A 14,840-nucleotide genomic window follows, 5' to 3' on the forward strand; every position below is an offset into this window, starting at 1 on the left:
TACTTATGATGACTCCCCTTGTTGATTGCCACAGGCTTTGAAGCCAGTGAAGACAAAGCTCACAAGGAGCCTCTGCTAACTGACCTCGATGAGCCTCCACCAGTACCAGTAATGCTGGCCGAGCCGGCCCCCGTTGCCTCCGTCACCCTGGAGTGCTCCGAGCCAGCCTACACAGAATACCCAGAGCCTGGGCAGCCAGGGCACACAGGTGGGCTGGTTATCTTGAGTCCAGATCAGTGGAGGTTATACAGGCCTGTACAGTGTCCAGTCAAAACACTGTGCAACCTTTACCACACACACACACACACACACACACACACACACACACACACACACACACACACACACACACACACACACACACACAGGCAGTTAGAACCAACATCCAGAGGGTTAACGTTAGCTCTACATGTTGTCAGGGCTGAAGGCTAGAGGATTTATTTTATTTTGTTTGTTTTATTCTATATGTGTTTTGTTTGTGTGTTTTATTTTTATTATTATTTTTTAAATTTTCTATGTGATCCAGTTAGATCACAACGTTTTAACATGAGAGTTTAAGACATAATTGGGCACTCTAGTAATTTTGGTTTTTGTCCTAGCTGAGGCAGCTTTCTCTCATCTAGCAGGTTCTTCTATTTACTCTTACTAAGGCAGGGATGCCCGAGTTCAGTCCTCGACATCTACTAACCTGCAGCTTTTAGATGCATCGCTTCTCCAGCACACCTGATTCAAATGAATGGCTCTTTGCCAGGCCTCTGCAGAGCTGAATGACATGCGGATGAGGGAATTCAGCCACATGATGAAGGAATGCATCTGAAAGTTGCAGGATAGTAGGGGTTGAGGACCAGATTGGGTCTCATGTTTGGTAATGATGTAAATATTTAATCTGACTTTTTCTTTTTTTTCCCAGGTGATGGGAATTAGATTACATCATGTTAGAAGTGTTCACTTCCAGGTCTCTTTATTTGTCTTCTGGAAGCACAATAATTACTGAAGTTATTTGTTTTTTATGTTTTATTTTTTCCAGCATTAAACTTTTATTGGCCTCCACCAGACAGTATTTGTCACCATATATTTATCTGTAAAAACCCTCTATTTAGAATGGATGTCATCCTCAAAGCTGAAGGGAAGAGTAATAACACATCACAATAACACTATTTAAACAGTTTACACCCCACTAAATTATCAGCTATAAAAGGAACACTGGCTGACTGTGTTGGTGTCTTATCTGTGCTGGGGTACGAATGGGCAAAGATGGATTTAAGTGTGTTTACTTTGGAAAAATATCCCAGATTAAGTCAAGAGAATAGTCAGATTACTATTGTTTTTTTTTTTTTTTTTATGAATAACCCTGAAAGCCTCCTGATTGAGTTTATATTTATCAGTACATTTCAGTTTTTTAATAGATACGTGACAAAAACAAGGAGTTACTTCTTGATTTAAGTAAGTTGATGGGTACTTCAAAACTACTGTAGTGGAACTCACTACGGTGTTAAATAGTTCCCACACCCAGATTCCAAAAGGAACTCAAGTTATTAGGACCAGACAGCTTTGTAGATTAAAGTAAACCACCTTATAATGAGGCTTTAAAAGAAAGAGAAAAAAAGTAGTTCATAGATTTGAGCCTGTAGCGATGGAGCAGTGGAAAAAAGGTCATATCAGCTGACTATTCCAGATTCATCCTCCTCCAAAGTGATGGCTGCATCAGGTTAATAAGAGCAGCTGATGGTTTCTCACCCGTCACTCTGGTGTCCATGGTATCAGCCTGTGGGGGGGCAGCGTTAGGGTCTGGGGTTTTACTTCATTTGGTCAGGTCTCAGGTCAGCAAAATTAAAGGAAAAATTCCAGGTTTTAGAAAAAGAGTTCTTAAGATAATGCTGTAGGTTTTACTTTTTTCCATATTTGATATTCTTTGAATCATTTTCCACCCATTTCCCATTCCATTCATCATGAACTCCCAGAGTTGGAAGCTATTGAAGTTGCTCCTTGTTTTATCAAGTCTTTTCCATGTCTGTATACAGGCAGTGATTCCCAGCCTGACAACCCCCAGGAGGGCTTGAGGGAGCACCTGAAGAAGACCCTGGAGTTCTGTCTGTCCAGGTAAGTTTGTCTTAGTGGTTTACAAGGAAAATGTGACAAGGCTCTATGAGTCAGCAGGAAGCTGGTTGTAATTTTGCTGTTGTTTTTGTTTGGTAAACAGTCAAAATGATGTTGACTCAGTTGTTTGAACTTGTGTTTGGATCAGCTGTGCTGTGTAATGATTAGGACTTAACACAGTTCATTTTCTTCCAGAAAAATTTAAATAAGCAGTTTTTACACAGTTTTACTTTTCCTAATTGAAACGTGTACCACCAAACCTTAAATTATCCAGGAATAAAAGAAGAAAAACTGATCTATGAATAAATTCTATCTTCATTGCACAGCATCTTGCATTTGTTCATGAAGGGAAACAGTTAAACTGAGTCATGACAAGAAAATTTAACGGCTGGTTTTATAGTGATAATTTGAGAAGAGAAAAGCTTTTGTGCCCGACTCTGAGGTAACCCTTCTTTATATTTCCTTGTGAAATGTTGTGGTTTCTGCTTGCCAATAGCAGAACACGGTGAATCTGTAAAGCTCACATGATGGTTTGTATGTCAGTAAAACGTCAAGGGGTCCACAGTCGTCTTTGTGATGTTATCATCTGTCCGTGTCCTGAAGGGCTGCTTCTGTGTTCAGCTTAAATTGTACAACGGCTAAACGTGGGAACACAGAAACTTACCATAAACAGAAACGTGTCTGCTCTCCTCTTTTCTTTCATACTATTCACTCCCATCTGATCTGACCTCAGTGTACAGTTATATTTAAGAAAATAGGACACAATCCACCAATACAGCTCAAAAAAAGTACTAATCAAATTGACATGCACTACCAGTCAAAAGTTTGGACACTCTTTCCCATTGGATTTAATGGGAAACCTTTGGCTGGTAGTGTACAAGCAGTAGTTCAATATGTTGGGATAAGAACAGCTGAATAGATGTCATGGCAACAGGTTAACATGTTAGAAATAGTATGATTGCACATACATTAGTTTTTGCCTATCAAGTTGTTCCCAATCAATACAAAAATAATATACCTGATAACATTTTTAGACTGAAATTTAAAGTAAAATTAAGGTTTTGTTGCCTCCAGTGTTTCTCTTCTGTGCTCAAGGTTTGTGTAGTCAAGTAAAAAATAAAGTACACCTTTTAGTTCTAATGGTTTATTAACGAGGACATAAAACAAACAAGCAAAAAGAAAAATCATCTGTTCCCTGCCTGTTTTAAATTGGTTAAAGGTTACCTCCGTTAAACAAGTGAACATGACAACACCGCTATTTTATTTATTTATTTTTTTTAATTAAACCAAAATCTTTTTAAAAACTAAGTCTATCTTCACTGCCTTTAAATGATTTCAGTCTGTAGCAGCCAGGTGCCTTTATTTATTTATTTTTTATTTTTTTTTACTTATATAGCACTTTTCCAGTCATGTTGACTCAAAACTCAAAGTGCTTTAAAACTACATGTCAAATTCACACCCTGATAGACACATCGGGATGCAAAGTGGGGTTCAGGGTCTTGCCCAAGGACACTTCGGCATGGAGTCAGGGGAAGCCTGGTATCCATCCACTGCCTTTCTGGTTGGATGACTGCTCTTCCTGAGCTACAGCCGCCCCACATTGTTAATCAAATGTATTTGTTTGATCATCATCATCAGTGTGAGCACGTCTGTAACAGTCTTACTACAATGCCAAGGAGGAAAGACATCAGCAGTGATGTTCAAGAAGCAACTGTTGTTGCCCATCAATCTGGGAAGGGTTATAAGGTCATTTCTACACAACTTGGAGTCTGTCATTGTACAGAGGGAACGATTATTCCCAAGTTTAAATTCTTCAAGTTTAAGTTCAAACTCTAAACACCTCAATTAGCATGTTAAATGTTACAGTTCATGACCGTCCAGAGTTTCAGTTGCTGTTGTAAAAGAATAATGTAGACCCCATCAAGTCTGTGTCTGACACCCCGGGGATGTGAAGCCATTACACTGACCAAGCATCTTTTTCCATCTGACTCTGTGGGCGTTAGGCGTGGTCTGAATGAAAGCCCCGTTTCATACTTTTAAATGCCTCAGTGGTGGTGGGGGGGTCAGCTGCTGGTGTGGAAGAAGTTAAGGCCTACAAAAATGACTTCTATTTGTCCAGAATTTTACCTACTTTAAACACATTACCAGCAATACTTATCAAGTACTATATGTAGAAAACAAAACCATGAACAGCTGCAGTGCTTTGCTTTTCTCTGAGGAAACTACTCGGCTTTCAGTTGTTTCAGTAAAGGGCATCAAAAGGTCTGTTTGCATCCATAAGGGGAGCATTTACGTAAACGCCTAGCTTTCTGAGACAGAACTGGTTATTGTTTATTAAACAGAGTTCCTAGGGTCACAAAAACCCTAGAATATGTGAGAATAGAATATGTTTAGTCTCTTAAATGACATGCTTGATGTGCATTCCAGAGTTTAACTTCATGGAAAAGTGTATTTAAAAAAAATTGATTAAATGGTCTCAGCAGGCATTAAAAACGGGTACTCACCATTTGTTTGCTTAAAAGCACCATGATCTTGGTTTTCTTCCAGCTATCAGTACTTGGAGCTCAGTATTTTCTTCTCTAAATGAATGCTTGTCATGTTGTGCTGAACAGTTAAAATTCATTGATCGGGAAACCAAACTAACGTTGCAAATTGTGAAATACATTATAAACAGTTAAGCTTGATCACAAGTTTCCCATGACGTGTGAAAACCAGTTGTAGGCTTGTTGAAAGGGTTGTCTGGTATCAGTGCCCACTAAAGCCATAAAAGGTCCAAGTATGACCAAATTTTAATTCAGTTCTGGATCTCACGGATACAATTTGATATGGATTAATTATTTTTTTTATTCAAAATTATTTTTTAATTCTCTGTCTGTTAACACATTGGAATAGTTTCTGCTGTGTGCAAAAAAGTAATCTCACAAGCTGAGGAGAATGTTATATATGAGCTATAGAGTTATATTTCAATGTTTTTATTTAAACAAGTAAATTGAAAAGTTCAACTGATTACAAAAGTTATTAAATCTGAGTGGTTTTGATGGCATACTGACATCTATTATGTACATTCCTGGAGCTGTTGCTGCCCTGCAGCATCCTGAGGCTGAGAAACTGCACATCACATCTTATTTTTCCATTCGGAGCGTCACATGACAGCTTTACGGTGCCATGTCACGTGCCAGCAACTAGATATCAGCTCAGTGCTCAAATTTTTGCCTCCACAGGTGATTTTTTTTTTCTTTCTTTTTTTTTGTACTGCTCCAAAGTAATAACTGACTCTGAAAGCTCACAGTAAGATCCTTTGTAAACCAGCAGCTTTAAAAAACCAGAGTTTCTGGATAGCTGTAACCTGTTGGTACCAGACGTCACACGGGCGTGACGTGACAAATATGTATTTTACTTGGTTTCCCTACATGTCACACACCATTAGAAAGCTAAGATTCTTGAGATGTAAATGATGGGTGTCATTCCCGGCTACAATCATAACTATGGATTCAGTAAAAACTTATTTGGACCCAGTCGCATATTTAATTTACCTTCGAAGCAATACTGTACTCCAATAACAGATGGTACTGCAACAAAAACGGTCCTGTTACACCAGCAGGGGTCCAGTAACAGTAGTTGGTCCACAACAGTTTGTTTATACATAAACCTGTTTTAGCTGAAAATTGTAGGATTCAGCGGTTAAAGATAACGTGCACACATTGGAGGTTCCATGTGCATGCCTGCAGAGATGGATGATTTGCTCACATGGAAACACCCAGCATTGGCAGGAAATCACTAACATTAACATTTAGTCCGTACAGATCTCAGAAAAGAAAGTAAACGTAGCCAAACTTTGGGGTAAGAAATAGTTTAAAATGTGAATTCATTTCAAATCTCAAGAAATAAGAATTCATTTTCTTTCAGAAATATTGGTTTAAAGTGTTTAAGCTAAAAAAAAAATCATAATTGCCTAGATAAAAGCTTTTTTTTTTACAGTGATACTCTGCATGTTGTTAAAGGTTCTCAGTGTTCATGGTTATTTTAGGACCTTTTTTTCCATAATAATGTGGGAGCTGGTATTATTTGCAGGTAAATGTAATGTCTCATAGGTGAGGATGGGTGTGACTGTAATCTGAGATATGTTTTATCTGGGTAAATAAAGGTTATATTTCATTGCAAAAGAATTATAGAGGACATTTTTTGTCTAAACTTCTCCCTGTGAGCGTAACTAACAACACCTGCTACCCTTTTGTTTGTCAGGGAGAACCTGGCCAGTGACATGTACCTCATCTCCCAGATGGACAGTGACCAATATGTGCCAATAGTGACGGTGGCCAACCTGGACCACGTCAAAAAGCTCAGCACTGACGTGGAGCTGATTGTGGACATTTTACGATGTGAGTTAAACATTGTTTGATTTAAGCATACATTAGTCACTTGGTGTTTTTATGCTCCAGTTAAAACCCTGAGCTAAAGCAAACTGTGTGATGGCTGATTGCCTGCAGACGAAGCTTCATAACAAGACAAATTTACCAGGTTCTTGCATGTTTTTTTTTAATCCCAGGATGTGGTTTAGGCTGATTTCCCAAGACGGGTCGTTAAAGTGCATCCAGCAGCGTCTTACCTGCTTGTGTTTTAATTTGAACACATTCTTCATTTACTACTTAAATTAATCGCAACAAACTTGAAGGATTGCTTTTATCTTATGGCTTAATGCTTTGTACACAACCAAAAATAGCAGATTAAAAACCAGGTGAAGTAGTGGAAGCTGTAAACAAGCCAACTTTTTTCAACTGCTAAAAGGCTTCATGTGTTAGCATGTGTAGCTTAATAGAGATAAAAGAAAAGAAGCTCCATGCTCCTTGTTTTGATCTGATGTGGTGAAAACAGAAGTTGTCTTGCATTGACTAATAAATGAACCAGTTTTCTTCTTTATTACAACAAAATTTGAGAAACCATGATACACATTTTCACTCAGGAAACCGTGAAAATGGTCCAGGTGGATGAGAAGGGGGAAAAGGTGCGACCATAGCTTCCTTCTAGCTAAAGGGCTTCACAAAGCACCCAGACCTATTAACACAGACCAGTTTAACCACATTCAGATCAGGTTATCAGACCAGGTAACTGTTGTTGCCCATCAGTCTGGGAAGGGAAAAAAGATGCATCAGTAATTACAAATGATGCCATCTGAAACATTATCTGCATAAAAATTCCCACCCCTACCCATTAAGCACTGCTGCACTGTAATCACGCTGTAGAGGATTGCAAGGACCTCTGACATAATAAGGAAGTACTTGAACCTCAAATCCAGTTCTGAATTCTGAGATATTGAAGTTTTTTCATGGGAACGTTTGTACTGTATTTGCTGTGTTTTAACTAGGAATAATAAAAAATAAAAACTCCACAGAGTGGCTTGTTTTTGTGGCTTGTAGTTAAACTTCTTTCTTCCTCCAGCTTTGCCATTGGTTCAGGTGGATGAGAAGGGGGAAAAGGTGCGACCCAATCAGAACCGCTGCATCGTTATTCTCCGAGAGGTCCCAGAGAGCACACCCATAGAGGTCAGTGGTGACACGTTTGAAGGCATGATACTAAATTAGTTTTTTTTTTTTTGTCCAGTTACTGGATTAGCATATAATTGTGTGTTGTAGTTTGCTTTCATGGTCTAAAACAGGGGTCTCCAACTCCGGTCCTCGTGAGCTACTGTCCTACAGGTTTTAGATGTCTCCTACTACAACACACCTCTGCACAAGCCTGTTAATGACCCAGTGATTTGAGTCAGGTGTGTTGCATCAGGGTAGAATCCAAAACCTGCAGGACAGTAGCTCACGAGGACCGGAGTTGGAGATCCCTGGTCTAAAACAAGTAATTTGGTAATAAAGGTAATAAAAGGCAATAAAAATCACCTGACCATGTAACGCCGGGAAAAAACATTCTCCTAACGATAGAGATACAGTATCTTACAGAAGTAAGTACACCCCTCACATTTTAGCAAATATTTCATTATATTTTTTATGGGACAACACTATAGAAATGAAACTTTAATCTACAGGACACCAAACTATAAAACTAAATCTGATATTCTGTATGTCAAAGTTTAGTTTCTGTAGTGATAGCCCCTGAAAAGATATAACGAAATATTAGCAAAAATATGAAGGGTGTTCTCACTCCTGTGAGATACTGTAGCTCTCAAATGATAAAAACACTCTTTGGTCTTCTGTCAGGGATGACCCTTCAAAGACAGCTTCATCAAACACAAGCTTAAAGGTTTCTGATGCTGCTTTTAACAGCCCAGAGCACCAAGATGGTTTTTGATCGGGGGGAACTTTTTTTGTGGTATAGTCTTCTGTGATTGGTTAACACCAACAGCCTGAAAAGGCTCGATCAGGTTTGTAATTTTACACCCTCAAATTAATATAAAGGATGTAAATTATAAATAAAAACAACTCTAATTAAATTGTGTGTAGATCGAAAAATAAAATGTATACTTTGGGAGATTTTAAAGAAATGGGTGGAGCTTAGTTGGGTTATCTTGTGTTCATAAGCAAAATTATTAGAAGGCCCCTGCTTGATGAATTATTTATAACAGAGTGTAGCAGAGTAACGACTTTTTCATTTTTATATACTTGAATTTAATCCACTTTAACCCTTTAATTTACTAATTACATAAAAGTAATAAATACAGGGAAACAGTCTGGAACAAAAAGACTGGAATAAAATACAATAAAATATTGAATAAATTAATGAAAATTAGTAAAGATAATGAATAATATAAATACATAAATATAAGTGGATAACTAGCAAATACATTACTTGGATATAAATAAATGAAACATGTTAAAATGTCACAGAGCAAATAATTTAATGAAAAACATGATGATCCTGATGCAGTAGGACTCAGACATGAACAGATATGATAAACATGTGATTCTTTTCTGTGTATTTTTAATGTTTTAACTTCATAGTCATGGGATTTGATCATTTTCTTATTTGTTTCTGTCTGGAAGATATTTACTTAACAAGCTGTTTTCAGTGCAACTCAGTTTGCTCTTTAGTAAATACCTTAGCTTCCTTCTAACTAAAGGGCTTCACAAAGCACCCAGACCTATTAACACAGATCAGTTTAACCACATTCAGATCAGCTTATCAGACCAGTTTTGCTTTTGTTGTCAAGTTGTAAGTTGACAGTTAATTGGGTGTGAAACGAAGCCAACAATGTGTGATGGTTGCTCAGACTGAACCAACCCTCCTCCGGTTATAAAACCAGCCGTGATGTTTGAACCACCAACAGACAAATCTTTATATTCACCTGCTTTTACTCAATAAAAAAATGTAGATTTTTCTTGAGGAATGATTGTTTTCGTACATCTGTTAAAGGTTTAAATAACAGTAATCACAAAGACGATGTTAGTTAGTTCTTCCTTGTATTTACTGGCATTTTCTGGAAAAGGGCTTGTACTGCTTAAGGACTGACATGATGTCCTGTTTTGTTTTGCAGGAGGTTGAGGCGCTTTTTAAAGGGGACAACTTACCCAAGTTCACCAACTGTGAATTTGCATACAATGATAACTGGTTCATCACCTTTGAATCAGAAGCAGATGCACAGCAGGTAACATCATGTGTGAATCATGGATCACGTTGAAAAAAAGTACCATTTCTCCAGTGACATTTTTATTTTTCTCTGTATGATTTGGTTTTATATGGTGTTATGGAGTAGTTGTAATGTTAGTGATATACTTGACTGTTCGTCTTTGGAGAGATCCATGCTTCAGTTATCAGTCATTTTTCTGTTTCTTACATTTAAACACCCGTATTACTTCATCCTCTTTGGTTTTTGTGTTTTCCAGGCATATCAGTATCTTCGTGAGGAAGTAAAGACTTTCCAAGGGAAGCCGATTAAGGTAACTCACATTATCTTTTACTATTATTTTTGGGGGAAAAAATTAAAGCTGTTTTAAATCCCCACCTTAAACCAAATTGTCTCCTTAATGGTGAAATAAGTAACAACGACCACTAGTGTTTCAAATCAGAACTGCAGTCGAAAGAGAAACACACAGAAACGCTGCTGTTGTTCGGCAACCGTGGGGAGTTGCATATGATTGGTTAAGGAACCAGGAAGTAGGAAAGAGCTACACAGTGCATCAGTTATTCCATCATGTAACTCTTATTTTGAAAGGAGAAAAGCTTGACAAAGACATTGTTGATGTAGGAGACAGATTGTTTATAGGGAAGCTTCCTTTTATCCCTCGCAACAAATGAGAACATTTTAAATTACTTTTACAGAAAAATTATTACATATTTAACCTTTTAGGTTTTTATTTTTTGAGATTCTAAAACAACTATATCACTGTTAAAGTGTTTGAAGCTAAATTTAAGCACATCTGTTCTTGATAATAACCTTAAATGTTTAATTCTTATTTGTCGAGATGCAAAGATATCCTTCCTCATGAATAATGAATCTCTTTCACAGAGACACCAGCACTCTGAGGTTTTCAGCAGATAACTAACATTTCACACTGAGAGGTTTCATGACATCTTATTTGTGTGTAGTCCCATTACTGGATGATTAACTTTTATCAGTTTCAGAGGAAACGGTGGATTTAGCAGCTGCAGAGCTCCACATAATGATGAAAAGCACGCAGTCTGGCCTTAATGAATGTAAAATTATATTTTATACATTTTTCTTTTATTGCTTCTTGTTGTTTACCCTTGTTGGGTATAATTACCATAAACTGCCAACTTGTATTTGCAAGCCACTATGAATCCATTAATGCTGGACGATATGGCAAAATATGACCTCATTTTTATTTACTATGCTGATGTTGATCAGACGTATACTAATAATGACTGCAGTATAAAGTAAATCTAGCTCAGCTTTAGAACAGAGTTTAGTGTTGAAACAATACTGATGCTTTAATCTAATGAATGATGAGATTATGCTTTTCAGTTTGCATCTTGCCTCACAAGAACTGGTGCACAGAGTCAGCCTGCATTTTCATGCTTTCTGCATTGTTGCTGGACTAGACTGAACAAATTAGTCATATTCCCGTCTTGGTGCTCACCAACCGATGACAGAGACCGATCGTACCGATGTGTTTTTTTTTATTTCTACTGAACCCAAACCACTTCCATATTACTGATGTAGTTAAGTTGTTTTTTGTTGACTTCAATGCTTTGGGAAGATTAAATGAGTTCAGTTTCACCCCCGTTTATGTGGCTCTCTTCAGCTACAAATTCTCTCTTGTGTTTCTGCCCAGTTTCCTTGCTCAATTGTATTTTATTTTATTTATTTCCATCACTTCTTTGGTTGTGTTGGCCATTGGCGACCAGCTTAAGCTGGAGTTATATTTGTGCAGCGTCTGCGTCAGGTTGGGTCCGCGCTGCTGATGTAGATGAAATGTAGGTTTGTACTGGAGCGTAGGGTAGCAGCGTCATTTGTAGTTTCGTTTCTGGATATGCAGGTGGCAGCAGGGCTGGTAATGGCTGGTAAACACAGGGCAGAGTATCTTTGATGGTTCGCTTTAGTTCCAGCGAGCATTTCCTGTTTTAGAACAACAATGGTGGCTGACATGGTGCAGTGTTTTCGAGAGGTCATGGTAGCAGACGACGAAATCATCCGTCTGTTGAACATTTTACAGCTCAAAGAAGGAGAAGTCGCTCTGCGATAATGTCATTTTGAAAAAATTTTCAACTAATATAATGACAATGCCATAATAATGCAAGTACACCCTTTCAAAGATCAATAAACTTTCATTTCTAAAGAACATTTTAAACTGGAACTGGAAGAAATTTTAAATAAAACAAAACCATAAATAGAACAGACTCTCAATCTCATTAACAATGAATGAAAACCAAACCCAACCAAAACAATAAGTATGATAGATAATAGTCTCTGTTCTGTAAACAATATTGCTCTTCAAAAAATATATTAAAAACAAATTAATAAACATGGGGCTCAGACAGCGAAAACCGGTAAAACTGCCAGTTAGTACCTTTGTATGTAAAAAAAAAAAAAAAACTAGAAAAAACATACCACGCATTGTTGCTGTTTATGAAGCTGAAATATCTCCCCTCATCGCTGTGTGTCAGACTGACCTATGAGCAGTGAGTGAACCGCGCTGCTGCGACGTGCTGCTGCGACGCGCTGCTGCAACATGACGTTGCACTTTTTCCCCCATGCTGGGACATCGGCCCAAAAGTAATGTGGCCGACTCGAATCCTCGAGAAACCTCTTGATCAGCTGATTGATGTGTATTTAAGCGTGAGAAATCGAGAGGTTTAGCGCAAGAGCGTAAGAAGCCACTCAAATGCGCGAGTCTCATGGCCGATGCGTGAGAGTGGGCAGCCATGTAAAACAAATGCGGCGTACCGGCTCACACAGGTTAGTGTTTCACCACGGTCTCGTGCTGCAACATGCTGCTGTCAAGTATGACATGAGAGAGATCACTCTGCAAGAAACGAGAGCGTTCAATCGAGATACTAAGCTTCCTACTTAAATGGTTTTCTGGCCATTACTGTTATAAATATTGTTTAAATTCATGCCAAAACCTTAGAGCTATGATGTCCTTGAGGTCCACCGTCCTGCAAACTTCATATGTTTGCCTGCTTCCGCCCACCCGACTCATACTAATGAGTCATTGTTCAGAAACTGACAAGAAGCTGCAGTGTTGCACAGCATAGCCGATGTGTGACCAGCAAAAGGAAACGACAAAGAAGCTGCTGCACAGACCGTCCACTGCACTGCCTCTTTTTACGTCTCTTTCTGAGAATTTACATTCTCCCCCACTGTCGCATTGTTTATGATCCGAAACTGACGTTGAACCTTGAAAGTGAACATTGAACTCTGCTCTGCCCTCGAGTAGATGTATTCCTTAACAACCCCAGTCAATGTAAAGGCCTAGGAGTGTGTTGGCAGTGATGTTTGACAATGTTTGACTTGGATTTACCTATTTACTTACATAAAGGGAGCGTAAATGAGGCTGTAGTGAGCTGTGATCACTCACTGTGGTTGCTGCAGAAACACACATGTATATTTAATAAGCAGAACGTGTTAATGCTGCCACTCAAGCTCATGAATCAACTATAAATATTCTCATCCTAATATAAGTATTTAGTACTCATTTTTTGTTCCCAGCTTCTTTTTTTCCATTTCCTTTAAATTCCTTTTGGATATATTCGGAAAGGCTTCACTGATGTCACGTTGCCACCCACAGATGGAGCGTTAGACATCTGTTGACACTGCTAGACATGGCCTAACTAACCTGAAATTGGTTGATTTGAAACATTACTAAAGGTTGTTGGCATTTGTAGTTGTGGCTTAGAGTAAAATAGCTTTGAGAAGCAATCATAGGAGAATGTTTTATTGCTCAGATTAACTCATATCTTGTCCCAAATGGAGCCCTTTCTCCTCATTCATCGCCAAGCTCGCTTTTTATTACTGCAGCTGCATGAATGTTTTGAGTTTGGATCTCATGTTTGAAACATTTAACAATTATTCCTAAGGCACAAGTTTAGGTTAACAGCCTTTCTGATTTGTTTCTGAAATTAAAACTTAGATTTTGATTAAATAAAACATCTGGGGTACTCGACCAATCAGAAGTGTTTAGCGCTACGAGCTCTACCCAGAAGATTGTGTATAATCTTAATAGAACAAAGCCGGTCAGAGAAATATTTCTCCCCCAGATCCCTCCACCCCCTGATCGTATGTTCGCTTAGCATTCAGCCTTGTATTCCATTTAGTTTTCTTTTCCTTCTTGTACACCAGTTGTAAATTGTATTTACCCCATGTAAATGTTAAATTACAGACTTGATTTAAATTGACCACTTGCTTTATGAATGATTTCTAATTTCTTATGTTACTGCGGTGTTCCACCAGGCAAGGATAAAGGCGAAGGCAATCGCTATCAACACTTTCATGCCAAAGAATGGTTACCGGCCAGTGGAGGTGAACCCATACGCCCAGCAGCGCTACACATCCTACTACATCCCGCCGGTTTACAGCCCCCAGCAGCAGTTTCCTTTATACAGTCTCATCACGCCTCAGGCCTGGTCGACCACACACAGCTTCATCGACCCCGCACTGGTACGAAGAGCTAACAGCTGAGCTGTGTTTGATTTTTATTTATTTATTTTATTTTTGCCATAAACAGTGATACCATTTTCAAAGTGTCTTTTGGAATAATTAACAAGGAGGCCAAGAAGTGCTTAATTGTTTGAGTCCTTTTTTAGTTTATTTATGCATTTTTATTTAAAAGTGCAACAAACAAATCCACACATCACCATATTTATAACTTTTTGGAACTTTGCCTTGTATAAACATGTTTGTGAGGTAGAAAGTACAATCAGGACGAGATCAGTATAATTTCATTTAGCTGTTTGATAAATAAACAATAACACGGTGAAATATGTCACATGCTCTTGTTTATTTGAGGTTGTTTTTACCTCATTCAAAGATCCAACAAGGACCAGATGGTTTTTGTTTTATTCATCAAGTCAGCCTTAGAGCTGAAACCTTGTACACTTTTTTCTGACTTTACCGCATGTTAAAGTCAACATACATGTGGATTACAGACGATGCTTTTTGCCAAAATGTGCTGAATTCATGGTGTCATACCTTTTTTATTTGTTTAATGACACTCCGTTACTGAACATAGTTAGATTTTCTCACTTTGAAACCTCAAATGAAGCTAATTCAGCACCCGTCCTTCATCCAGTCTCTTCTCTGAGATCTTTCCAGCCAGTAAAAGTCCGTCCATTGTTGACTC

At 38.2% G+C, this 14,840-nt stretch overlaps 1 protein-coding gene across 5 annotated transcripts in view; it reads left to right on the forward strand.

Moving 5' to 3' along the window:
- Positions 1–14,840, forward strand: part of larp4b (La ribonucleoprotein 4B) — a 57,714-nt gene that overhangs the window by 29,675 nt on the left and 13,199 nt on the right. For 4 of the 5 annotated variants that reach the window (XM_041991683.1, XM_041991684.1, XM_041991685.1 and 1 more), the window contains exons 4-10: positions 35–208; positions 2,022–2,100; positions 6,340–6,476; positions 7,534–7,637; positions 9,575–9,685; positions 9,924–9,977; positions 13,952–14,158. In XM_041991683.1, coding sequence (XP_041847617.1) covers positions 35–208; positions 2,022–2,100; positions 6,340–6,476; positions 7,534–7,637; positions 9,575–9,685; positions 9,924–9,977; positions 13,952–14,158 — 866 coding nt within the window. The remainder of the gene's footprint in view (positions 1–34; positions 209–2,021; positions 2,101–6,339; positions 6,477–7,533; positions 7,638–9,574; positions 9,686–9,923; positions 9,978–13,951; positions 14,159–14,840) is intronic. The other variant, XM_041991688.1, reaches the window with a different exon arrangement.

This window comes from Melanotaenia boesemani, chromosome 8 (genome assembly GCF_017639745.1).
Source record: "Melanotaenia boesemani isolate fMelBoe1 chromosome 8, fMelBoe1.pri, whole genome shotgun sequence".
Lineage (NCBI taxonomy): Eukaryota > Metazoa > Chordata > Actinopteri > Atheriniformes > Melanotaeniidae > Melanotaenia > Melanotaenia boesemani.